Raw genomic sequence first — 26,236 nt, 5'->3', positions numbered from 1 at the left:
GGAGGACTGCAGCGACCGGACCGCGGCACCGGGACGGAGACGAGCCCTCCGCGCGGGATGAAGTATCGAGAGGTCAGTGGGCCGGGTGAGAGGGCACGTGCACGTTACTAATAAATAATATAGCAACGCGCGCGAGCCATGATCGAACAAATACAATAATATTAATGATCTCGATATCGTAATTAGTTCGCTTGTGATTAGTTTTCACCACGCTCACCCTGCTCTATATTAACTTTATGTGTGCTGTGTTTATGGGACATATCCGGGTACTTTTCATGACCAATTACTGGAAAAACAGCTATAAATCATAGCCAAAATCTAATTAAGTGGTTTTTTTATAATGTACATAATGGTTTGACTATGAAAGCAATGATTTTATTTTGTGTGTGTTTCATTTACATGCTTGTTGTCACTGATGTTTTATTTATCCATTGAGAGGATACATTATTCTGACATATTTAATGATTTATGAATCGTCCTTAATGGCAAATATGATTAAAGACCAGCCAGGTTATTGATCTGTGATCATGTTCTAGGTCACTTATAATCAAAATCGCAGAGGAATAAAACATAAAAAATAAACGCCCACAATGATTTCGGCTGTGCATGGACCCAGATAATAAAATGACATGCACTCAGTGAAAGTGCAGCCTTCTTTTCTGCATCACAACACACACACACACACATACAACCCCCCCCCCCCCCCCCCCACACACACACACACACTCGCTGGAGTGGAGGTTTTATCTGGAAAATGGTTCTAATCCTGCTTAGTGCATTCACTAACAGGCACCTAGCACACTGACATATTTGCTTTGCTTTGCCTACAGATTTGTTTTTCTCATACCGTAAGAATGAAAATGGGAGATTATGTGGGATTTGAGGTTTTTTTTAGCAAGCAGAGAAGATAAAGCCTGGGGGGGAGGGGGGGGGCCACACATGCTGCTATACGCTCCGGTTAATCACGGTATGTGCCTCGACCCTGCATTAGTGATTAACTGGGAAATTGATGTGATACTCACCCACACACATACAAGTATCACATACATGTGTGTGTGTGCTGTGCCCGGAAGATAAAGTTGCCCCCATTTATTAGACGCTCGATATGTGTGTGTGTGTGTGTGTGTGTGTGTGTGTGTGTGTGTGTGTCCTTCATGTGTGTGTCTTGTGTGACGGTGTGCACTCTCATGTTTCACAGATCAGATAACAGGGTTCCTCTTGCAGGTTTTAATGGTGCTGATGTAACACCCCTGCAACGTATTGAACAAATTATAAATGATATTCCAGTCGGCCTTGTGGATGAAAAATCTATGAAATTGAATTGGGGGGGGGGGGGGGGGGCTTAACGAACGGCACCGAAGGGCTCGTGGCCTCTCGGGCCGACTGTCAGGTTCACTCCCGCTACGCCGTGACATGTTGTAACAGCTCACAGCAGAAACTACAGGTGACAGTTGAGAAATGACACGATTCAGTCTCAACTCTTTCGCCACTTGCCAAACATTTCGTGTTGCACCAGCGGCGAGGATATTGCACTTATGCTGCTGTGCTGCAGGTGATTGGCTGAGAGCAACTGAAGCGATGTGTGGACACATTTATGTTTGTGTAAAATCGCAATCGTGTTCGCCGCTTCGCCTCCTCCGTTATAATCTCTTCACACATCGACCACTTCAAATCAGTGTCGGCGCACGGAGTGTCTCAGATTAATTATATTGCGCCATAATGAGCGAGGAGATGAGCGGTGCCCGATCTGAATGGTATCGTGGTCTTTTCGTTGTTTTTACTGAACGAGGGAGTGCCCGCCAATTTCCATTTCCACCCTCTGGCACAGACGGATATAGCACATTGTGGAATTGGGGTTGGGGCTGTTGTTGTGTTCTGGGTTTGTGTTTGAGATCCGATCCTTTGACTCCTGCAGGCGCGAAAATGAATGTTTGTGTTCCCCGCCGTTCATTTTGAAAAACACAATTCAGAGGAACTGCTTGCGATGACTGACACTTATCTTCATGTGCTCGCGAAGCACATTTTCATATTCTTGATAAGAGACAGACGGATACCATCCTCCTCTTCTTGGTATTCTTGTTTACGATTTATCCGCGCTTAAGCTAAAAAATCAAAATCTTTTCTCTCACTGTTACAGAAATACATTGTAATCCTCTTTATTTAACATCTTTGCACATGAACAATGGCACTGAAGATTATTTCCACGATTGATATTGATACTGATTGTCTATTAAATGTCAGAAAGTGGTAACGTCTGTCCGTCTGACCCATTTTCCCAATGGGGACCATTAAAGTTTCATCTGATACCATCTAACCTAACCGTGAAGAAATGGGAGCACTTTGAGGACCAACGCAGAGAAAGGGAGGAGGAGGAGTAGGAGGAGGAGGAGGAGGAGGGCGGTGGATGTTAACACAGGTCTCTTGTAGTGAAGCAGCGCAGTGTAATGTGTTTTTCTTTAAGGGCTCTCCAGATGGCACGTCGACAGGAAGGTTCCGGGGAAACCGGCCCCTAATGAATGAGAGGGAGAATCACCTGAGGGGACAAGAGACATCAAAGAAACCTTTCTCAGCTCCTCTCTCCTTCGTTCTCCTCCCACTTCATACCGACTTCTTCGTTTTCTCCTCTCGCGCCATGTTTCTGATCTACCCACTTACTAATTACCCAAGTCGTCTGTGGGCACAGCTCTCACAGCTGCTTTCCCTCCACATATCACTCATTTATTGTCGATTCATCTTCATTAATCTTCTCCTCTCCTAGTTTTCTTTCCTAGAGGACATTCCTCATGTTTTCACTGAGATAGCTGCAGGGCAGGTTCAGGCAGAGCAGGCGGAGCCCCGGCATTCACCGAGGCCAACGTACACAGAGGCACTTTCACATCCACAAATACACAGCAGCGGCTGGAAGGAGACGGGGGAGATGGACTTGTGGAGTTTAAACATGCGCCGGTGCTTCATCAGGCTGTTTGTGATGATCACTTCGAGGGGGGTGATGTGTATGGGAGGAGAGGGTGCTGTTTGAAAAGATGAATGCATCCATGCACTCCTGTACAGAGAGAAGTGTGCATGTTTGAGTGTTGCTGAGTTTAAAGAAAAGGCAGATTTAGTGTTTTTTTAAATATCATAACAGTGGTTCTGCATGTTTGAGTTCTTTAATTAACGGCGTATCATTTTTTTTTAAAGCCACTGTGGTTAAGAAAAGTGAATGAGCTTGTTTTGGAGCATACATTGTTTTCCATTCACTACTGTACAATATGAAAATCTCTGACGAGTTTCTTCAAACACGTTTCAGTTCTGTCATTTTGGATTAATTTCGGTGGCATTATTGTGGAAACAGACGTAGCATGTCTCTGGTGTCTCTGATGACAGAGTGGTCTGCCTCTCTGTTTCGTTTACCACAACATCAACAACAACAACAACGGGTTTTAAATCCGCAGAAATCGATACTTCTGCTTTCCCATTTTAAATAAATAATCCGTGCCCGCCAGCTGCTGGTCGAGCGTTACTACGCGGAACGGACGTGACGCGGTAGTCGGCCGTCGCCTTCATCGCTGCTACAGCCTGACGTTAGCTTCCGGTGTGTCTGGACCTTCAAATAAAACAATGTGTTCAAATCCGGTGGTCATGGACTTTGGATAACCCGAGTGTTTACCAGTCAGGGATTGGCTCACACAGAATCTCCATTGGTCGCATGTAAGATTGAGTGTTTTTGGACTGCACTAATAGTCCTATATCTTAATGTATCCAATAGCCGATGCAAGGGGTTAACGAGAGTCCCGCCATGCATTGATTTATAGCGTCATATGGCTCTACTGGCATCACCACGACCCCAGACACATGTCCAGGGCCTGAATGGCTGTGTTGAGCTTTAATTATTCCTCTAGTCCCCATCGTGATGTGATGTCCACCTCAGTTCATCGCTGGATGGGAGACGTTTGCCTCGTTCGACCTGACAGCTGTCAGCTGTGCAAAGATGGAGGTGAGCAGGATGTGTGCAGTGGAAATGTATTTGCTCGACGTATTTACGGCTATAAATCCTGCATTCCTATTTTAATTTGTCTCTTTCCAGCGTGTAACTACATCAATTTTGGTGTGACCCTTTTAAACCGAGTAACCTCGCGTGGATTATTCCACTTTGGCCAACGCTAATGCAGAGTGCATATTCATCGTGATGGATTCCTCAACTCAAGGAAGTTTCATGAGTCTGCCAACAGATTTTCATACCATTGCAGAAATGAATGGAAAAGAAAATGGCTGACAGGAGCAGAAGGAAAAAAGATACTTTCAAGAACCGACAAAAACATCTCGAGGATGAATATGAAAACGGTCGGCACGTTTGCGGTGCAAGAGATGAAACATGGAAACACTCCGATGAGATCCCTTAAAGCAGATGATGTAAAGGGTTTGTGGTTCTCTTTTTCATGCACTTTCTCTTAATTTCGGCTCAATTATTGCGTCTGCAAAGTGCCGTACACGTACTGTACGGCGGCCTGAGTGCGTACATTAATCTCTACGTCTTAAACATATTAAATATCAGCGGAGCACAAAGAGAACGGGCTCTTTAAATCCAACGGCGGGCCCGAGATGCTTCATTTGTCACGACGAGAGGGTCGCAAGGTTGCTTCTCAAATGCCTCAGACATTTAAAGGGCGCCCCATGTCGACTGTAGTGCAGCGAGGAGCACAAAGACACTGATAATCTCTCACCTGAGTGAGATTTCTGCTGTGCGAGTGTGACAACCAGAAGTCTTCCTGTGCTCAGCAAAATTCTGCAGTGCCGTTTTCTCCCTCACGGCCTTTTTCCTGATTTTCACAAAGAGAAAAAAGCACATTTAAACAGTCGTTGAAAGGGTCACATTCATATTTCCTTCTGCGAATGCAACAGGACAAACACATCGAGACACACTAATTGATGCACACAAAAAAACACACACACACATGCCCTATTGGCTGGAAGTTGCAACAGGAGGGGAGGAAGTGATTTCGGAGGCTGAAACCGATGTGCAGATTGCTGTTCTGGAAACACTAAATCATTCTCTTTCGCCGCTCTCTTTTTCTTCATGACAGCCTGAACATTTATTTCATCTCTCTGGCTCTGACCCCTCTCCCGCTCTCGTCCCCCGCATCTCCGTTCCAATTTCTAGCTGAGAGAATGAAATATGTGATATGGCAGAGGGGTAGGGACAACATTTATCAGTTATGTCATCTCGGGAAGTGGAGGAAATGTCGTTTGTCTGTTGGTAAACAAGTTGGCAGCGTTTATGTTGCATGTAGATTAATTAGTTAAGCAAAGAGGATTTCGGTAAATACAGTTCTTATCTCGGGTAGATGAGGTTCCATAAACAGTTAAGGTTGAAGGGTTAGGGTGGTAAATTAAATATCACAGGACAAAAACGTGTTATTTTAGTAAATATTTAAAGATTAACATGAGCACTCGTGCGGGAACAGAAAGCAGGAAATGTCTGTTTCGACATTGCAGCACCAATAAAATCAAACATGATTATTCCAGCTGCCAGGGTTCCTCTGCTGCTACTACATGCCTGTCCCCACGGGGAGTCAAATGTCCAGCAGTGAATCAACTCATTCATTCCCGGTGAGACTCAGTGGTTTGACTGGGACTCTCTGCTCATAAATCTCAGTCACCCCAGACACTTTTCAGGGATGAATCTTTCTCTTTACAACAGGAATTGGCTGCCACAGAGGATCTGTACTTTGCGTTTGTGATGCATTTGACTTTTTTTTCTCCTATAAATGACACGTCTCAGCAACTAGGGAAGACATAATGTATAATATGGTCAAATACAGACATGCATATTAGTTGTTCAAGTATCACGATTCATGATATTTAATATAACTTTAATCATTGCAGTTAGCTTAGAAGAAAGGACGCAGTGGGAAACAGCTGATCAGGCTCTCGGTAACAACATCCACGACCACAAGTTATAGTTGTTATGCTCCAGTTTGTTTTTGCATTAAACAACTTTCATAACGTGTTAATTTGTGAGCGTTAGGTGACGGTTGGTGGATTTTTATTTGCATTAGCTAGAGCCAGGCTGGCATTTTCCCCTCGTTTTCCAGTCTCTATGCTAAGCTAACATAATAACCTGGCTGTAGCATTTAATTTATTTATTAAGCAAATAGCTAACCTGTTCTAATTTCTAATGAGGATCTGCTAAATTTCTAAGATGTATATTCTTGGGTGAAGTTTTGGCGTTTTTCATTATTCTTTTACAGACAAAAATTATGAATCGGAAAAAAATAAACAATAAAATGATTGATAATATGTATAGCTTATTGTAAAAGTATTGATATGGCACAAAAGATATTTCAACAAAATGTGTTAAATATTTTTTCTTTTTTAATTTGTTTTTTTAGAATTAAAAAGCTTTAAGTGATATGTGTCTTGTGTGAAGATAAGCATGTTGCTCCAACTGCAGCTTACTTTCGTCAACAAAACAAAGTAGTGCATTTGTTGACTAATAAAAAGACATTACGACCTTCCCAATGATGGAACTGGATGCATGCTGCAACTTGTTTGAATGGCTTGCGGTTCATGCCATCAGTGCCAAAGTGTAGCTTGTTACAGTAAGTCATAAAACCAGGAAAGTCAGTCATCTGGGAGAAGTGATGTAATTATTCTAATGTTCCCAGCTTGGATACAAGACTAACGAGCTGCTTGTGCACCAACCGGAGAAAGTGGTTAAACTGCCACCACCCCATTAGCCTGATGCCATATTTAAGTATTTGCACAGTGACATCATGATGAATTTCCTGTAATTGAAAAGATGATACTCCATCGCAGTCGCCATATTTTGCTCTGCGACTTTTGCTCACCCACTTTTCCACGAGCATCCTTCTTCTCAAACATTTCCAAAGTTGGCATTGGAGGTCCTGCCAGAGAGACGCCCTGCCTCCCTGATTCAGCCGCCTGTTAGAGCACAGTCCAGTATTCACTCCTGCCACATAATAATCCTTTCATTCGACCCGGTTCCAGGGCGCCCTGTCAAAGAGCTGACTGTGTGGGGAGTCGAGAGAGACCGAGGCTGATACATTTACAGATATGTACTGTAACTCAAACACTGAAACGCATTCCCACAAAAACATATAGTATGACTCCATTCACACATCCAAATACACTTAAGTCATTCACCTTTACTGTATTGGTCTGGGATGGAGGACAGCGTCTACCTTCTTATATTTGGGGTTTGTTAAAGATGAGATCATGATCACATTTTTGGCTTTGGACCTCTTAAAAACTTTTTCCATCCTGGATTAAGGATTTTAAGAGGCCTGAAGTATTACGCAAGACAAAAGTGAAAGAAAGGAAAACAACAATCTGTGAATTAGAAATGTTATCTCTCTCTATAGGCCTACATATATTATTATTATTTGTTCCCTATTACCTTAAAGGAATATTTATACATTTGGGAATTCTTTTTTCGGTTTCTGACCGAGAGGTAGAAGAAGAGATTGATTTCACTCTCACGTCTCTACAATAAATGGAGCCAGGAACGTCTTACTTAGCTGAGCATGAAGACTGAACACAGGCTGCGCAGCCAGCATGGCTCTGTCCAAAGGTAACAGAACTGGTCAGAGTGAGATTTAGATGGCACTGTCTTTGTTGTTCCCTTCCAACAGAGACATGCTAGCAGATCCCAGTCTTTATGCTAAGCTATGCTAACATGTAACTGGCTGTAGTCTTATATTTAAAGTAGTTTGACATTTTGGGAAATATACTTAGGCCTACTCACTTTTTAGCTGAGTTAGATTAGAAGATTTGTTCCATTGAGGCTACAGGAGATGGTTAGCTTAGCTTAGCTTAGTTTAGCATAACTCAGTCTGATGCCAAAAGTTACATGAATGAATAAATAGCTTGCTGTATGGCATGATAAAGTCAGCCACTGTATATTTCCTTCACGTATCTATATCTATATATATAGATGGATAGATGTGTCCCAGTTTCTTTCCACTGAACACACTCACAATAACGTCATCTGTTCACTTCTAAACACACAGTCTTCCTCTCTGCTTCATATTCTCAAACATCGGTGGCAGCGTTGTTTTCCAGGAGCTGCAGTCCTGAAGTAATGCTTAGATTGGCAAAGGCAGCTAAACCCTTTCTTCCAAAACAAAAGTAACATGTCAGCGTGGCCTGGCGTGTTTCTGACTTTTAATGTTGATGCGAGATCAAGATGTGAAGAATGACAAACTCTTTTTTTCTTCTCTATTCTCTGTCAGGAAAACGACATGAGGAAACCGCGGCTCTCCACGGAGGATTTGCTCTCTCGTGAAACGTAGCATTTCTGCTCCATCCGTCGCGCTGCTTCATCCCCGCCGTGAAACGGACGTTACGGTGTGAGGGAGCGAACAGATGAGTCACGCGTGACTCGCGTGTGATACATGATCTCACAATGTGAGTCTTCTCGCTGGCCATGGAGCTAATTGGACCGACGGAAAGGGAGGACGGGATTTTTCTCATACGTTGACTTTGCCGATGTCCAAATAAGTTACAATCTCAGGCGGTGGCGAGGCAATGACCGAATTCAGATGAAATGAGGTCACGCTGATAAGTAGCTGGGTGATGGAACATAATCATAAATGGACTCTTATCACCGTGGCTGGAGTGTGTGAGGTTACATGATACTTCTGCGTGTGTGTGTTTGACTCAAAGGAGTGAGTTTTGATGCTTCATGCAGCGATGTTGCGGCGTGGCCTGCTAGCCCGGGTCTCCCGTGTTGGAGGCGTGCTGGTTCTCCTTTGCTGCTCACTGTCGCTCCTCTATGTGATGACCTGCAGTCCGCCGCACCACGACGACCCTCCGCTGAGCCACGCTCTCCCCCGTGCCGGACCCAACCACCCAAGCCTCGGGGGCACGGGCCCGGGGATTGGAGCGGGAGCCCCTCAAAGCGGCGGCCCCCCCGGTGCTCAATCTTATCAGGTGCTCCTCCAAGAGCGCGAGGAGCAGCACCACCTCCACATCTCCTCCTTGAAGAAGCAGATAGCTCAGCTGAAGGAGGCCTTGCAGGAGCGCAGCCAGCAGCTGAAAGGAGTGCAGGAGAGTCTGAAGAGAGCCACCGGGGGCCCATCAGGAGGACTGGATGCTGGGTCGCAGGGAGGTGGTCTCGGGGAGGTCCAGGGGGTCAAGAGCCAGCAGGGAGACCTCCAGGAGTTCCTGAGGAGCCAGCTGTCGAAGGCCGAAGTCACCGCGGGAGCCCGATTGCCCAGCGAGTACGCGGTGGTGCCCTTTGAGAGTTTCACCCTGCAGAGGGTGTACCAGCTGGAGATGGGGCTGACGCGGCACCCCGAGGAGAAGCCGGTGAGGAAGGACAAGAGAGAGGCGCTGGGGGAGGTGCTGGAGACGGCCCTGCACAGCCTCAACACGCCGTCGTCCCAGCAAGACAGCCGGAGCGCAGCCGAAAACACTCAAACAAGCAAAGTGTACACACCCTCCGACTTCATAGAAGGTGAGAACACAGGAAATGTCCCCCGGATGTTGTGTTTATGTGCATTTATGTGAAAATATGTTATGAAGGAAGTTTTTGCAACACAATATTAACTCATTACATCATTATTGTATATTTTGTATTTATGTGTAGGCAATAGTGTCACTTGGTGTGGTTAGGGACAGATAGTCATCTGGTTTAAAACCCTTTTAGCACGTGACACGTGTTTATTTACATTTAACGGAAACCAGGATCTCTCACTTATATTACACAAAGTGATTTTGTTTCCCAAAGTTTAACCATCACAAAATATGCCTCGGCCAATCGGAGTCCATGTTTGGAAAATGCGGATGTTGATGTTGGACCGTCTATCTCATATCTCGCGTGTTAACGAAAAACTGACTGTCTGCCTCGGACATGATATCAATGATGTCACCACAACCTCACTGAGAAAACAAATTAGTCCGACATTAAAGTAATGTCCTGCACACATTTAAATACTCCACTCAACTTTCTTCTTCAACCTTGGGTTGCTGTGATCTTCTGCTTTTTTTTTTCTTCGAACATGAATTCCGAGAAGGTCAGAAATATGTGTGTGTTTGTGTCCAAGTGCAGCCAGGATATCCCCCTGATATGTTCTGCTCAGCTCTGATCACAACTTCAGGAAATTAACTGAGATGCTCCTCGTTCAAGTGTGTGAGTGTGTGCGTGTGTGCGTGTGTGTGCGTGTGTGTGTGTGTGTGTGTGTGTGTGTGTGTGTGTGCGCTCTTTTGAAGTGAAGTGTGTGAGTGAGAGGAGGTTCTTAATCGAGCAATAGGGGCACCTGGCTCGCAGGAAATGAGCCATTACTCACTGTATGGAGCCGGTGTGGTCCTGGTTATCGTGAGTGTGTTTATGGGACGGTGGTTTTTATAGACGTGTATATATTTGTGTGTAAACAGCCTCCACAACTCCTCCGCGAAACAGCAGGAGAGTGCAGCTTTAGCTTTGAATGAAATAGCTTGCTCCTGCTCATCATCTTTGCTCTTAATGCTCATTAAATGGCTTCAGGCATTGATTTTTTAAGGCAGATCCTGAACCAGCAGCGATTTATCCAACCCGAGGCAGTCGAGCTGGCCGCACTGACAAAAGCGTCTTCAGGGATTCTTCGCGACTGCATTGGCAGGCTAGTGAGCTGAGACTGTACACAAATAGAGGAGGTATGCAAAATGAACTCGCCAGCCAGCGAGTCCTCAGAAAGGGATGAACAAGTGCAGTTGGGCAGAGGCGCAGAGGCAGGAAGGGAAGGCATTCAGTCTAAATTGCTCAGCTGATTTACAAAATGACTGCTGATCGTTTCCCATCGCAGGAAGTTAGCTAATTTACCAGGAAGCTCTTTATCTAAGTTGCTGTTGTTGCCCACAGACATATTTCTCTTCTCTTCTTCTTTTTTTCTGGTTTTTTTTGTATCTGCCCATCTGCTCATTTCCTGTCATCTCAGCTCTCTTTGATGTTTCTTTCCAGTAATTGTGTTTCTTCCTCTTTTCTCCACCTTCTGATTCTTTTCTCTCAGGTCTCACTTCTCACTCTCTCTCTCTCTCTATTAGCTTTTCTTTTCCCTCCCACAGACCTCAATAGATCCATTTGCAAGTAATGTTTTTAATAGGAGAGTAATTGAAAAAAAACAAGTTATCTCTGGGGAAAACACGATGACGTCTGGACCGCAACAAAAAGATTGGTCTGGATGACCAGAATAGCCTCCCTCCCACTGTGTGTGTGTGTGTGTGTGTGTGTGTGTGTGTGTTACATGTGTATGTGCAGTCTTTGCCAAACTGCAGCAGAGTGCATGGACAGTGGCTCCTCCTGCTGATGCTAAAAAATGATGTCTTTTAAGATTAGTTGTTAGAAAAACACAACCAGGGACAACGTGATCCTTGGTGTAAACACAGCGATTCTCAAGGGGTTTAAATGAAAGCCTTTGAAAACAAGATGAAAAACACAGAGACCCTTCATGCACAGAAAATAAAATGAGACTGTGCAACAAAAACCAAGTCACACGGTTATTCTTCTTACATTTTGGTACATTATGTATCCTCAAAGTTACTAGAAGGTCAAGTTATCGCGGTTGTTTGTTTACAGATGCAAGATTTAAAGGAATATTTGGGAGTTTTTGTGAAATGCAATTTCTTGCCGGGAGTCAGATGAGAAGTTTAAATCCACGCTATTAATCTTTTAAATAGGCTTGTATACAAAATATCTTGAAATCGTGTCACTGGCACTAATATTGATGTTATTTAAGGTTCTTTTGTCATGAGTTTGTGTCTCTCGCCCATCAGGTGTCACCCGGACAGAGAAGGACAAAGGCACCCTGTACGAGCTGACCTTCAGAGGGGAGTCGAGCACCGAGTTCCGGCGCCTGGTCCTCTTCCGCCCCTTCGGACCGCTGATGAGGGTGAAGAACGAGAGGGTGAACACGGCCAACATCCCCATCAACATCATCGTGCCGCTGTCCAGGCGCACGGACAAGTTCAAACATTTCATGCACAACTTCAGGTGGGACTCGACGATTGAACCTCCTCTCAGAATTCAGATGTTCTTACTCTGTTTCCGGCTGTTAATTTGTCACACGAACAATGAGACATAAACAGAAGCGCCGCCATGAATTATTCAAGACGGTTTGTTGTGGAACACGAAACTCAGAAGAATGAGATACTGTTTTAATCAAACCCAGCTTCTATTCCAGTTTTGCATTTTAATTGGAGGGAAAAGAGGTCGATATTGTAGGACAGAAAAAAACATCAGAAAGGCTTCTTTTTATCTTTTTTTTTTAAGGAATGTGTCATTAAAATTTTGGGACTGCACATGCAGTGTTACCAGTTAATTTATTTTGCCGCCGGTCGGCATAATTAGAATGTAAACAAACCGTATTGATTCAGACAAGTATGAATAAAGATGCCCTCGCAGATCCCATCGGTTACCACATGTTAATGCAAATAGCAATTAAGCATCTCAAATAAACCACGGTAGGCTATACCACAAATAGACTCAGACTGGATTTTGGAGGAAAAAAAATTCTAATTTAAATATATTAATATGAATAAATTACTGCTGTCATGGGGGAAAAAAAGAAAAGAAAGGATGAAAATTCCAGTTTTGACGAGCAGTCAAAGCCTCATCAGCTCACGGCTAAACCCGGTGGCTCCGCTCCGCAGTCCGTCACCGTCAGTTGGAAACATCTTTCTTCGTGCCTGTGATTGAATGGACAGCTGCTGCTGCTTATCGCGGCTCTTTTTACACGGTAAATCCTGCTTAGCGGCGATGTTGCAGCCCATTAAAATGCCCCCCTGGGCCGACCGGCAGCGGTTGATTGACGGCGTGGCAAGAAGTGTACTTACTTGAAAGACTCGGCGAGTCGCTGAGCAAACACTTTACCCTCGTCCATATTAAAGCTGCACTGGGAGACGTTTGTGTGAGGAGGTGATAACCCTTGCACCGCTGTAACCCTTGCACTGCTTCACTATATATACTTTATTCTCACTTATATACTTAGCTTTTTTTTCTTCATTATCTTTCTGATTTAATTCGATATCTATCTATCTATCTATCTGTCTATCTATCATGGTGACTAAATATACATGAAATATTCTTTATTCACACTGAGCCTGGATACCACCATTTAAGATGCACTGTGATATATTTATTAAAGTGCAAACTATATAGACAAAATGTGAATTCTTAGGAAAAAAAACTGCTAAAATGTGCCGACTCTGCAGTTTAGAGGGCATTATCATCAATAGCTCCGCAGTCATTCATTAAGCGTCTTTGTGTATTCAGAAAAGCGCTATATAAGTTTGAATTATTATTATGAAATAACTACTTTGTGGTGCCAGTAACTTAATGAACATCATCAGATCCCAGAAAATGAAAATTAAATGTATAGAGAAATTATTTAACACAACAACAGCTAAAGTATCATTAAACATGTTATTATTCATAATATCCTTTGCACATATTTAGTATTTTTTAGGTATCGAGTTTTATGAGACATTCTTTCCCTGTGTGCTTCTGGGCAAAACTCTATCAAATGAGTGTGTGCGCTGAGAGAATTATCTTCAGCATGTGTGTGATATATTTGACATTTCTCCATCAAAGTGCCTGCAGGCATCTCCCACCTGGTCTCTCCTTTACTCACACACTCTCTCCCCTTCACTTTAACGCGCTGTGAGAGTGAGCAGAGACCGGGTTAAAGCTGAGAATGAAGATTATTTCCATTTGCAGTTAAATTGTTTCTTATTTCATCATTAATTTGTGTTTTTAATGCATGTAATCTCCAACAAACTTAGAAAGATCTCATTTATACGGATATAAAACAGAGAAAAAGTAGTAAATTATCATATTTCAGAAGCTGAAACTTACTCGACATTATCTCAGTTGTTGTTGGACTATTAATTTCCGCACTTGAAAGAATAAAATCTCCAAGGCCTTCTTTTTACAAACCCTCATATATCCACAGTGCTCTAGCTTCCTGCTGGGTTTGAGAAGGCTTTCATCTATAATGTTCCTTCCTGTTTGTGTTGTATGTGTGTGTGTGTGTTTGTGTGTGTGTGTGTGTGTGTGTCTACAGGGAAGTCTGTGTGCGCCAAGACGGCCGGGTCCATCTGACGGTGGTATATTTTGGGAAGGAACAGATGAGCGAAGTCCGCGGCACTCTGGAGAACACATCCAGGTGGGTCGGAACACAGCCAAGATCAGATCTTTGTGTAATATTGTGCGTCGCACACAATATGGAAGGCAATTGATGTGATTAAAATAAACACCGCCGCACTCACGCACCTGCTCTCAGAAGCAGACGCTGTAAAATCAAATATTTCCACACCAGAAACCTCTTTTCTTCACATTTTCGAATCTGTCATGACACACACACACACACTGGCTCGGCGTCCTGCCACGGCCAGTCATCTGTCTGATGAATAATGGAGCAGCGCGCCTCCCACGCTGCCGAGCTGAGAGCACCAGCCAACACGGATAATTTACAACATGCCTGTGATCATCCCTGACTCGCGCTGACCCTCTCTCGTGGACCTCCTCACACCCGGTGGAGACGACCGCCGCCGGCTGATCGGCAGTCGGGTCGGCAGTCGGATCCACTGCGGCCTTAGGGGGGTTACTATGGTGACGCTTGTCGATTTCTCAGCCTCGATGAGTTTTCGTGCGGCCTTGATACAGTCGGACTGTCTGGTGTCACACAGCGACTCTTTATCCCCCTGGCTCTGCCTGCTGCTGTCGCTGGAGGGGGGGGGCGTCCTCAAGGTTTATGGACCAAGTTTGAGTCTTTCTCTGTCAAAACACGTCTGAATCAGAGCATCATCATCATGAAAAAGAGAATTATTGAGACTATGTACTGCATAGAAACTATTTAACATGCAAACATGTTGTGCATGATGTCAAAAACAGATACTAGTTTTATATTGATGAAAAGAGGAAAAGAGCAGCGTTAAATACACTTGAAGTGAAGCACGTGGCCAATACCAAAAAGGAGGAAAGAAGGACACATAAACATGACATATTATGGATTTTAGTGTGTAACTAAGTGGAGGTACAGCCGGTGTCCCATACAGTACAGTGTCGTGTTCTTCTCTGAACCTTGGAGGGCTCTTGTATTCCTCCCACAACAATGCATTCATCATGCCGCCGCTTATCTGGGTGTGGGACGTAATCAACAAACTCACACTCCTACTTTAGTTTTTATTTATCAGGCTTGTGTGGTAAAAAAAAATGAACACACACACACACACACACACACCTCTATATCTGCAGTACACACACAGATATAAAACACAAACTGCATATAGACGCACAGAGGAAGATGCAACTGAGCATTATGTTCATAACCGAGTTATCTAACTTTCTTTTTGGATGAAAGACTTGATTGTTTAGTCTATAAAGTTTCAAAGAGCACATGCACACACTCGTTATTTAATTTAGCACAGCCCTCAGCAGTGCTTTGAGGTCATGCTAACCACAGCATGCTAACATACTCACGATAACAATGCTAACAGGCTGATGTTTTACAGGTTCACCGGGTTAGTAAACACAAAGTACAGCTGGGGCTGATGGGAATCTGGCTCGTTCAATGTTGTCAGGAATTAAAAACTCAAATTAGAGGACATAATGACATTTTGGAAAATTCAGAGATCACTAGAGTTATAATAATCCATCATCCTCTGGGGGATATGAATATCTGACCTGAATTTCATTTCAATATATCAGTTTGTTGCCAAGAAATGTCACGAACTAGTGAACCTGATGGTGGCGCTAGAGGGAAAAGAGAGTTGTCTTTTATCGACCAACTATCGGCTCAGCGACAGCGTGCATATGCATGCAAATAATATAAAATGCGTGAATCATTCAGCTCTTACCCCATGAGAAAAGAAGAAAACAAGTGTTGAGGATCAGACACCACGTCCTCACGATGAAGGTCTAAAACTTTAATTGGTTCCCACAGAGGTGCAGTTCAACAACAACACACACACACACACACACTCACTCACACTCACACAAACAAGTCAATATCTTCTCCCAGCAGCGATGGCTTCATTAGTGGCTGATCTTCCTACACATTTAATTCACCTCTAAAAATTGGTTTGATTCGCGTCCCCTCCGAAACAACCTCCAGCTATTTAGTTTAGTATTTTCTAAACCGCGTGCAGTCACACTCCACCGCTTAAATCCTCTCACAGCAGCATTTACACGCCTATCGCCAGCCAGAGTGAACTACTTGATGCAAACAAGTCTAACTAGATATAAATTGTCCTTTATCAACATCTCCTCTGGGATTAAACGACAACACAACATGTGTTGGTTTTCATCGTATAGGTGCTGATTATTTGGGAGTATAAATCAAATTTAGCTTTTCTGTAACAAAAGCCCAAACAGCAGAATATAGGAGAGAGAAAAGCACCAGAAAATGTGAACATCAGTTTTCAAGCAGACACCCTGGATATCGTTTAAAATAGATATGGATCAGCGGCTGAACTTCTCAGTATATTGCAACGCCTGAACTCCGGCTCAAAGCCTCTGGGGAAGTCTCTGTTTCTGAGCCTTACATGCCCGAGAATAATGATGGTAAGCCAAGGGAGATAAAAAAAGGAAGAGCAGATGGAAAAAGAGGGAGGGAGGCTCGGGGTGGAGCAGAGGGAGTAGAATGAGTGATCTGTTTTTACGAGATAGCGGTCGATACGTATGAATGAGTCCTGTGCGTGTCGGCCGCGGACGAGAGACGAGGCGGGGAGAGAGGAAGTCAGAGGAGAAGAGGACGAGATAAGATGGGAGAGCAAGAAAAAACAGTCTGGTTTTTTTTAACGGAAAAAAGAGCATCGACAAGGATGTCAAAGTGGTACGAAGAGATGAGAGCGGGATCAGACAAAGGGAGAAGAGGAGGATGACATCATCCTGTCACTCTGCAACCTTTACTGCCACTCGGGCCTTTCGTGTCGCCGTGGCCTTTCTTCTGGTTCTCAGACGGGTCGACAGACGGGTCCGACGGCTCTGTGGGAGGAGAATGTCCAGCAGGAGGAGATCAACAGATCATACAGGACGTTTAAATATTCATTTTCTAGAGGGTCTTTACCTTTGTCTGGCCTCCGTGCTGAGTCTGAGAGGGATCCCAACAAGTCTATATTTTATATAGCTCACTCTTCTTCTTCTTCTTCTTCTTCTTCTTCTTCAGTTCACTGTAAAGAAAGAAGCTTTTTCTTCTTCTTCTTCAGTTCAATGTAAAGAAAGAAGCTTTTTCTTCTTATTATTTTTCTTCTTCTCCTCCTCCCCCTTCTTCTTCTTCTTCTCCTCCTCCTCCTCTTCCTTCTTCTTCATCAATTCTACAGTAGTTGTGACGTTTCACCCTAAATCCCAGTCCTCCTTCATGCTGGTGCTATAAAGAGAAAAGTCAGAGAGTCACCAGAGTCACGAGGGTTTTATCCTCTGGGGAAAAATATAATGTTTTTACAAACTTTTTGAGCCAATCTGTGCCGTTTGTTGAGATAACTCACTGGATAAATTAAAACGTTGACCTGCTGTTGACTCCAAAGGAAAAGTCCGGGGATTACCAAAGTCCTGAGCAGCTATCCTCTTGGGAACAAACATGTGTGACTCGCATTGAGGCCAATCCATCAAATAGCTGTTGAGAAGAATTGTCAATAATACAGCTAAAAAGCAAGAAGCCTGGACATGTTCACGGATATAGAGGCGCTCACGCTCAGCACCGTGCCGGCGGTCCGTCCTCGAGCTTTAATAACCACAAACAGGCAAACGCATACCAACGGTTCCACCGAGGCCCAGATCCCCCGAGGAAGAGAAGCCGGTCTCCTCTTCCTCAGCAGAACTAACAGGATGAGAACTGCTGAGGCCCGACATGACAGCTCCTAACAGGCGTCTCACTCTGACACAATTTAAACAGTTTAGCTCCTTCTGGGTACGCGCCATCACTCCCACCGTAAAACAATTGGACTATTTCAGGCTATAATGGGGCTGCTGATGCCTGTGAGGGAAGAGAAAGGGAAGAATATAAAAAGTAATTTAGAAAACAAGGATGTTCCAGGATTTAAATTGACTTTTTTTCTCTCTCACTTGGCACAGAATAGTGCCCATGGTCGTATTCTTGTTTTTATGTTTTAGAGACACATATGGGAAGACAGCATTACATTTTCACATGTCCTCTGGATTGATTGAGCAATATTGTCTCTCTCATTCAATCAGCAACCTTATTATAGCCTGACATAGTCCTAAATTTAAAATCAATTCAGTGGAATTCAAAGTGACACAAGCATGAAATGTCTCACTCAACTCACTCATATGCTTTGATTAGGACTAGATTGACATTTTGAGAATTACACTAATCGTAAGTAATTAAGTTAGTAAGGTTTATTACCTTCGCATTGATCGCCGCGTATTTATTTGTATGCGTGTTATTCGCCTAACTCAAAAAGTATTAAACCGAATCGCATGAAATTTGGCGGGATGATTGGTTATTATCCGGGGACCATTTGATTAGATTTTGGGATCGATCGAGTCAAAGGTCAAGGTCATGGAAAGGTCAAAATCTTCTTTTTACCATAGCACGGTCAATTTTTATCCAATTGGCATGCAACTAATGCCAAAATGTTCATAATTCAATGCCCAATCTTGTGATATGCGAAGGAATGCGCTCTACCGAGTGCCCATTCTAGTTTATATTACATTTATTGTCTTAGTTGCTAGATCAATGCCATCTCTCTCATGTCTGGAGATATGATGCTACACCAGCAGGAGAACCCCCAGCTAAAACTTAAATAGAAATTTATACTTTTCGTTTTGTAAGATATAATGTGTGCTATCAATCTTCTCGTCTAACCTTTGCTAAGAAAGCTAATTGAAGGACAAATAAAATAGTATTTCCTAAAATGTCAAACTATTGATTTAAAACAAGGGAGGACATAACAACAAAAACATCAAATCTAAATTTACTCACTCTTGTACATTTATATTTTTATGCCACTGAGACACGCCCATTTTTCCGCTCTGACAAATGAGCTTCCCGCCCTGTTGAGGCTGAGCCCACATGTGGATGTAGCTTATGCATCAACGTTGTCAGAAACAAACACGGCTATTGTACTCTCTCTCCATCTCTGTGCCATCTGTGGAGAGTTTATTGCCAGCGGGGGCGGGCGGGGTCAGCCTCTCGTGGGACTCAGACTGTGAATCAGATCAACTCTGTTTGGATTCAGAGACTGCAGACAGACGTAGGGAAGAGACCGCAGACTTGTTGACGGACAGCCAATAAACACATATTGACAAGTACATAGATCTTGTTATTCTTCGAGGATATTTTACTCTAAGTTGTTCACACAGAAAAACAAGGCGCTCACGAGCGTGTGTTTCTTTGCTCTGAACAGAATTAAAAGATTTTATTATATATATATTTAAAAAATTTATTATTATTATATTTATATATAAATATTTTTTATTATATACTGTATATACATATTTATATATTTATTTATATATATATATTTATATGAGACAAGGTGTTTACACAGTAAGGCACATGATAAATATGCAAACTATTCACACAGACAGCCACACTCACACACAAATCAGTCTAATGGAAATGTGGGAAGCGTGACTCAAGCTGCCTCCGGCCAAAACAACCAGAGCATGTTTCCTCTGGTCATCCTGGTTTCCTGTAACAAAGCGGTGTATGTTGTCGCCGTGCTCGTTCTCATGGGTTATGTCACCCGACATCGCATGCATGCAGAATGAGGTTAAATCCCGTTTGTTCTGCATAGAGCTCGAGACGTTTGAACCAGTTTTTCCCGAGAATCTTCAATCTCAAAGTGAGTCCTGTGCATGTTGGGCATGCATGAGTAACGGATTAGTCACTAGCAGTGTGAATTGTTATGGTTTAGGGGGGAAAGAAAGCAACAGCTGTGTACATCTGCATTTCCAGCTGTTTCTTTTTACTCTGGCATATCCTTAGAAATCTTCAGTCCAGTAATGGAGGGAGCTTTGAGCTTTGCTTTCCCCATGAAACTTATTTTCGGTTTGAGTTTAAGTTGTTGGTTCTTTTTTTTGTATATCATGATCCGAATTCTGAACAGAAGAGGAGGAGTTGGGAACGAGGAAGATATTCGGGGAGGGAAATAAAGCCAGTCCACAAAAGGTTGATGTGAACTTCATGAGGTCAATATGTTTTAATATTTGGATGAAAGGCAGAAAAATTCAGAAAACCAGGGATTACCAAAATTAACCCATAAAGGAATCCAGAGGCTTAATTGTACTGGGGGCCCCTATTGAGCCACAGGCTCCTCCCACTCTGTGTACACAGTAGGCCCAGTATATATGGCAGCTTCATTATTTCTCTCAACTCCTATTCTTAAGAACTATCCAGCCAAATGTGTGCCGTGCTAGTTTGTGGTCATTTGAGTCAACACATATTTATTTTGGGAATATACACATCAACTAAAACAAGAAAGATATTTAAACCAGATTGTGGCACAACACTAAGCCTTTAGGATTTGGTAGGAATGCAGGAGCCAGCTTAAAGTCCACATCATTCCATTTATATTACTGAGTTGGTGCATATTACAAAATAAATTAACTGTCAAATGTCTCTCTCTCTCTCTCTCTCTCTCTCTCTCTCTCTGCAGGGAAGTTAATTTTAAGAACTTCACTCTGCTGCAGCTGGACGAGGAGTTTTCTCGGGGTCGGGGTCTCGACGTCGGGGCCCGAGCCTGGAAGGGAGGCAACGTGTTGCTTTTCTTCTGCGACGTGGACATCTACTTCACCGCTGACTTCCTCAACACCTGTCGACTCAACACGCAGCCTGGTTAGACATTTTACCCTTTAAACATATAAAAGATTGTAAGGATTATCATTAAAGATACCTGCTGTATGCCTTCATGAGATCTCTAATTGCAGATATCTTGAATTGTGATTCTGACTAGTCCCATTGTAATTGTGACGAGTCTATATGTATTTCTAGATTGGTCAAATGTTATTAGGGATAGTAAAATAAACTATTTATGTGAAAACAACTTCCACAAATACACATTTCAGGATACCCATAACTCAAAAATATATATCTAAAAGAGAATTGAACTAAAATGTAAATATTTCCATTGAAATTGTTGGTGTAACTCCAGTTTCAGATATTGAAGATATCTTTAAATGGGCCTAAATATGTATGTCTTTAATTAGAATATGTCTATTCAAAACTATAAAATTACAATATATCTTAAGCTTGACTTTGTAGGCATAATTTAAATGTCGATTCACAATTTATTTGATATATTGAATTGTAGTTATCTCTATTTAGATAATCTGTACAACTCGGGGATTCATTCTTGCCAGATGTAATACACTATTTAAGTACTCATAAATGCATGGAGGATATCTATTAAGGGACTCATGTCGGTCTATGAGTTAAAAAGCTGATGATTTATGTGACGGTGTATTGATATCTTGAAAGAATTTCTTCTATTTGGATATTTCCAAATGATCAACCTGTTGTCAAAACTAGTCAGAATGCATTCGTCGATGTCACAGAGAAGAGGAGAAAAACACGTTGTACAAAAGCACTTCAAGTGGTCGAAACACTAGAAAAGCCATTTACCGTTTATTAAATATTAAAAGAACTCGCTATTCACGTCACGTCTCAGCCTCGCTGTCTGACGCCTGCCGTCTCGCTCCGTTTCAGGTAAAAAGGTGTTCTACCCGGTGTTGTTCAGCCAGTACAACCCCACCCTGATCTACGGCAGCCAGGAGCACGTCCCCCCCGTAGAGCAACAGCTGGTAACACACACACACACACACACACACACACATCTTATCCTTAGTCTACCTTCTTTTTCTAACACTCTGCAAACCACTTGTGGAAAATATCATATTCAGTGTGTGTGTGTGTGTGTGTGTGTTTGTGTGTGCATGTGTTTGTGGGTGTGTTTGTGTGGTGTGTGTGTGTGGATATATATTTCTGTTCAAAAGCTTTTTTAAAATACTTTTTTCCCTGCAGGTGATCAAGAAAGACACGGGGTTCTGGAGGGATTTTGGTTTCGGCATGACGTGCCAATACAGGTCCGACTTCATCAACATAGGTACATATTTGCACCGCAGTCGTGCCGATCACAAGCTCTCAGCAATGCAGGGGTTCATAAACAGGGATGACTATCTGTGCAGAGGCATAACGCAGGATAGAGAATCGGCTTCTTAGAGTACGGCTCGATGCTCTGTTCATGGCGCCGTAGCGTAATGGAGATGAAAAACGTCCTCACACAAGTGGTTCAATATTACATTACTGTTTTTTTTTAACTGGGAGGAGTTTTTTAATTATATTACTCTGCATGAAACAGCTCCGAGCAGCAGCAGCATTTATTACCATCATATATTAGTTCAGGAATATTGGCTCTCATGACAGAGATTTGCATCAATTTAGTTTCCCTCCAAAGGGACATAAATTATAAGCTGCAGTGAAATTCAAAGTGGTTCATTGTTTAAGGATCAAACGCCCACACAAGCTCTCACTTTGCTGAGCTGAAATGTTGAACAGTCAAGTCCAAGAAAAATCTGTTTAAAATGAATAGTTAGACATTTTGAGGGGAAAGCGCAATATGCAAATATGTATGTTTTATTACTTTCACTTCTGATTACATAATCATGTGAACAGTAAATGTGTATCTTAGCTGACAATTCATTTGGTTTGCACTTGGATTAAGATTTTAAACGTTGTACCTTTTATACAGAGCCAAGCGAGATGTTTCCCTGTTTCCCGTCTTTATGCTAATCCACAATAGCGTGCACATTAACAAATGAACATTTAATTTGCGAGGTTAATTGCTTATCTCTGTTTAGCCCTGGAGCACGAGCGTAAAACGGTTACACAGAGATCGACAGAATAATCCAAATTAATCTGCTGACACAAACTGTGAAGCAGACGAGAGTACCTCACACGTCTGAAGGTGCAGGTTCAAACACGCCGGGCCGAGAATTCTCTTGCATCATCGGTCCAGAATGTCTTCACACACACACACACACACACACACACACACACACACACACACACACACACACACACACACACACACACACACACACACACAGAGAGAGAGAGAGAGAGAGAGAGAGAGAGAGAGAGAGAGAGAGAGAGAGAGAGAGAGAGAGAGAGAGAGAATCCTGTAAACTATCAGCGCTGGCAGTGAACACAGCACTAAAGACATCCATGTCTTAATGTGTTCATGATCATCATTTAACACAACAACACGTATTAAAATGGCATAATAAAGATGTTGTCCTGTCTCCAGGAGGTTTTGACATCGACATCAAAGGCTGGGGGGGTGAAGATGTCCACCTGTACAGGAAGTACCTCCATAGCAACCTCCTGGTGGTCCGAGCGCCGTCGCGAGGCTTGTTCCACCTGTGGCACGAGAAGCAGTGCGCCGACGAGCTCCCTCCAGACCAGTACCGCATGTGCATGCAGTCCAAGGCCATGAACGAGGCCTCGCACGGCCAGCTGGGGATGCTCTTCTTCAGGCACGAGATCGAAGCTCACCTCCGCAAACAGAAACTGCAGCAGCAGAACTCAAACCCCAAGAAGTCATGAGGACCTCAAGATGGTGGAATTATGACTGCAGTGACCAAACTACATCCGATTATGAAGGAATGTGTCGACATTTAAGAAAACAAGAGTTGGATTGATAACACTCTTCTGTGTACATGTGGACCTGGAAGCAGCAGGTGGATTAGCTTAGTTTAGCACGAAGAAGGTGAAAGAAAAGCAGCCTGCTCTCTAATCCGTGCAAAAAGCGAAATGTCAAAATAATAAATTGCATTTGCACGTCAGACAATTTATTGGCGGAAATAGTCATGGCAAACATTTTGTTTTCTTTGAAGAGAGCCAGGAATGGTTGTCCACCCCCACTGTTTCCTGTTGTTGTGCTATGCTAAGCTAACTGTCTCGTTAGCATACAAATACAAGAGCGGTATCAATCTTCTCATATAACTCCCAAAATGTCAAACTATTCCTTTTAATGAAAAAATACTCGAGGCACTTTTTGCTCTGGAATTCAAAATTAAGATGAATTCAAACTGACTTGAGGATCTGGAGTTGGACTTTAATCACCAGATCTGAAACGTCACTATGACATTTAATGTTTGTATTTTCCTCTTTAACTGCAGGAAGGACTTTTTAGAAAGAAAAGACAGCGTTTGAGCGACATCATCGCGTGCCTTGTGTGTATTACACTTGAACAACTACCTGTTCAGGAAATGAAACGTGTGTTTTTATGTGTCGACAACCAGCGCCACCTAGTGGACTGAAAGTGAAACATCAACAATGAAGGACTCTTTTTAAAGCCTGGAATGGCCAAAACATATTATTTTTTATAAATTATTATTTCCTTTATTTATGTTTGTTATTCCATAGTTTATTATTATTTCTGATGCAATTGCTGCATGGACAGTATTATGTCACCATTAAACTCTTTAATAAATAGTCAAAGATATAAGTGCTATGACATTGTTGTATGTAACTATGCCCAAAATATTACTTAAGATAAATACATTTTTCAAATGTATAATTTAAAGAATAAGAATAATAATTTGTGTTTGTCACATACCTCATTTGTGGACATATAATCAGGATTACTGACTGACAGTAATACTGTTCACTTTCCTGACATCGACGATGACTTAATAAGTCAGACATATTGACTTTAATATTTCTGTCAATCAAATTACATTACATGTCTTACTGAGCAGTCACAGAAACTGGAGATGTTGTATATTTAGAGATATAACTGCCTCGATGGTTACTTTATATTAGATTTAATACAGTCTCCCATAAATCTGGCTCCAGCACTTCAATCAAAAGGAGCTGTACATGTGGTGGATGACCAAAGATGTGAAAGAGGCACTATATTGTGTTTTTATTTTTTGCCTATTAAACATTCCTTGTTAAAAAATACATTCAATGCTTTTGAAAGGTAAGTTTCCAGTTTATTTTTTCATTTCATGTTGAAGAGTTGAATAAAACATATGCGTGTGCATTGAATATGGTTTATTATAATGTGTTTGCTGATGCCATATGTAGTAGTTATCATGTGTAGCTTTAAGGTGGAATATTAGATAAACATTTGAGAGAAAGTTTAAATGTGTACTTTTACTTCTTGGCAAGATCATATGATACATTTCATAATATATTAATATATCTAATCTTTTAGGGAGCAGTTGCAGAATGAAAGTATGGAGACCCAACATGTTAAGTTTTGAACTAATAAATCAAACATTTATTATTTAACATAAAATTATTATTCAAAAAAATAGACTGTGTAATATGACATTGTGAAATAATAAGCTCAACTCATTATGTTAAATATCATATTATTCACACAATACCAGAGTTTAATGAGCTCAATTAATTTCAGCAGATTTTCTTAAAATCTGTCATCACATTTTTCCCAGTGGCTGTTTTATCTCATAATGAGACTTTTAAATCACACGATTAAACTCTTAAGGAGAACAATAGTGGTCCATTCACAGGTGCTGTCAATCACTTGCCTAATTAAACCTTCTCCCAGCTCAACGGGGGCGTGTGCAACTCTTCTGGATTACTCACTCTTCTGATTGCACCTGATAAAGTTTATCTTAAAACAAGGTAAATGACAATTAATTCAGGGGTTTCTTGCTGTAATCTTTTCTACCGGGCCATACTATAAGAGCTTATTTCTACTCCACTTCCAATGTAAATGTTGAAAGACAAAATCCTTCATGCAATTATATTCAAAAGTGTGTCTGAATGAGGCTTCAACAGTCAAAAACTAATTTAAATCTTCAACGACGGTTACATTAGACTGCAATATTGGGTTTTATTATAGTTAATTAACTGTCAACTGGGTGTGTGTAATGGAAATTAATCATTGCTGAGAATTTGTAGCTGTTATTCATCCCAATTTTCTGAAATATTGCAGTATATTGGTGTAACTTCACCTCCGACGCACTAGATGGGGCCAATGAGTTGATTATGTGGAGGTGAGGACCAACCTTCCTTTTTGGTCCTGTACTAATAAGTGTGCTGGGGGTGGGTGTTTATAGTAAACTTAACATTACACATAATTAAATGCAGGCTTAAACATACACACTGAGGTTAGTATATATTGAATGAGGCAATTCATTGCGGAATATTCGGTGATATGTTCGTTGTTCTCTTCTTATATATTTGAAGTAGGGCTGCAACAACGAATCGATCAAATCGATAAAAATCGATAATTAAAATAGTTGGCAACGAATTTC

At 42.2% G+C, this 26,236-nt stretch overlaps 1 protein-coding gene across 2 annotated transcripts; it reads left to right on the top strand.

Moving 5' to 3' along the window:
• csgalnact1a (chondroitin sulfate N-acetylgalactosaminyltransferase 1a) lies at positions 1-24,998 on the top strand. Of its 2 annotated transcripts, none has more exons than XM_056432694.1 (8): positions 1-72; positions 8,235-9,460; positions 11,755-11,971; positions 14,043-14,144; positions 20,602-20,780; positions 21,651-21,745; positions 21,966-22,047; positions 23,251-24,998. In XM_056432694.1, the coding sequence occupies exons 2-8, from the start codon at positions 8,680-8,682 to the stop codon at positions 23,547-23,549; spliced, it is 1,755 nt and encodes a 584-aa protein (XP_056288669.1). In that variant the 5' UTR covers positions 1-72; positions 8,235-8,679; the 3' UTR covers positions 23,550-24,998. The 2 variants fall into 2 exon arrangements, with proteins under 2 accessions (XP_056288669.1, XP_056288670.1); XM_056432695.1 differs by lacking the exon at positions 1-72 and adding an exon at positions 3,956-3,976.
• Positions 24,999-26,236: the final 1,238 nt, after the last annotated feature.

This window comes from Pseudoliparis swirei, chromosome 15 (genome assembly GCF_029220125.1).
Source record: "Pseudoliparis swirei isolate HS2019 ecotype Mariana Trench chromosome 15, NWPU_hadal_v1, whole genome shotgun sequence".
NCBI classification, from domain to species: Eukaryota; Metazoa; Chordata; class Actinopteri; order Perciformes; family Liparidae; genus Pseudoliparis; species Pseudoliparis swirei.
The sequence above is the reverse complement of the archived record's forward strand: the minus strand, read 5'-3'. Positions and strand labels throughout refer to the sequence as shown.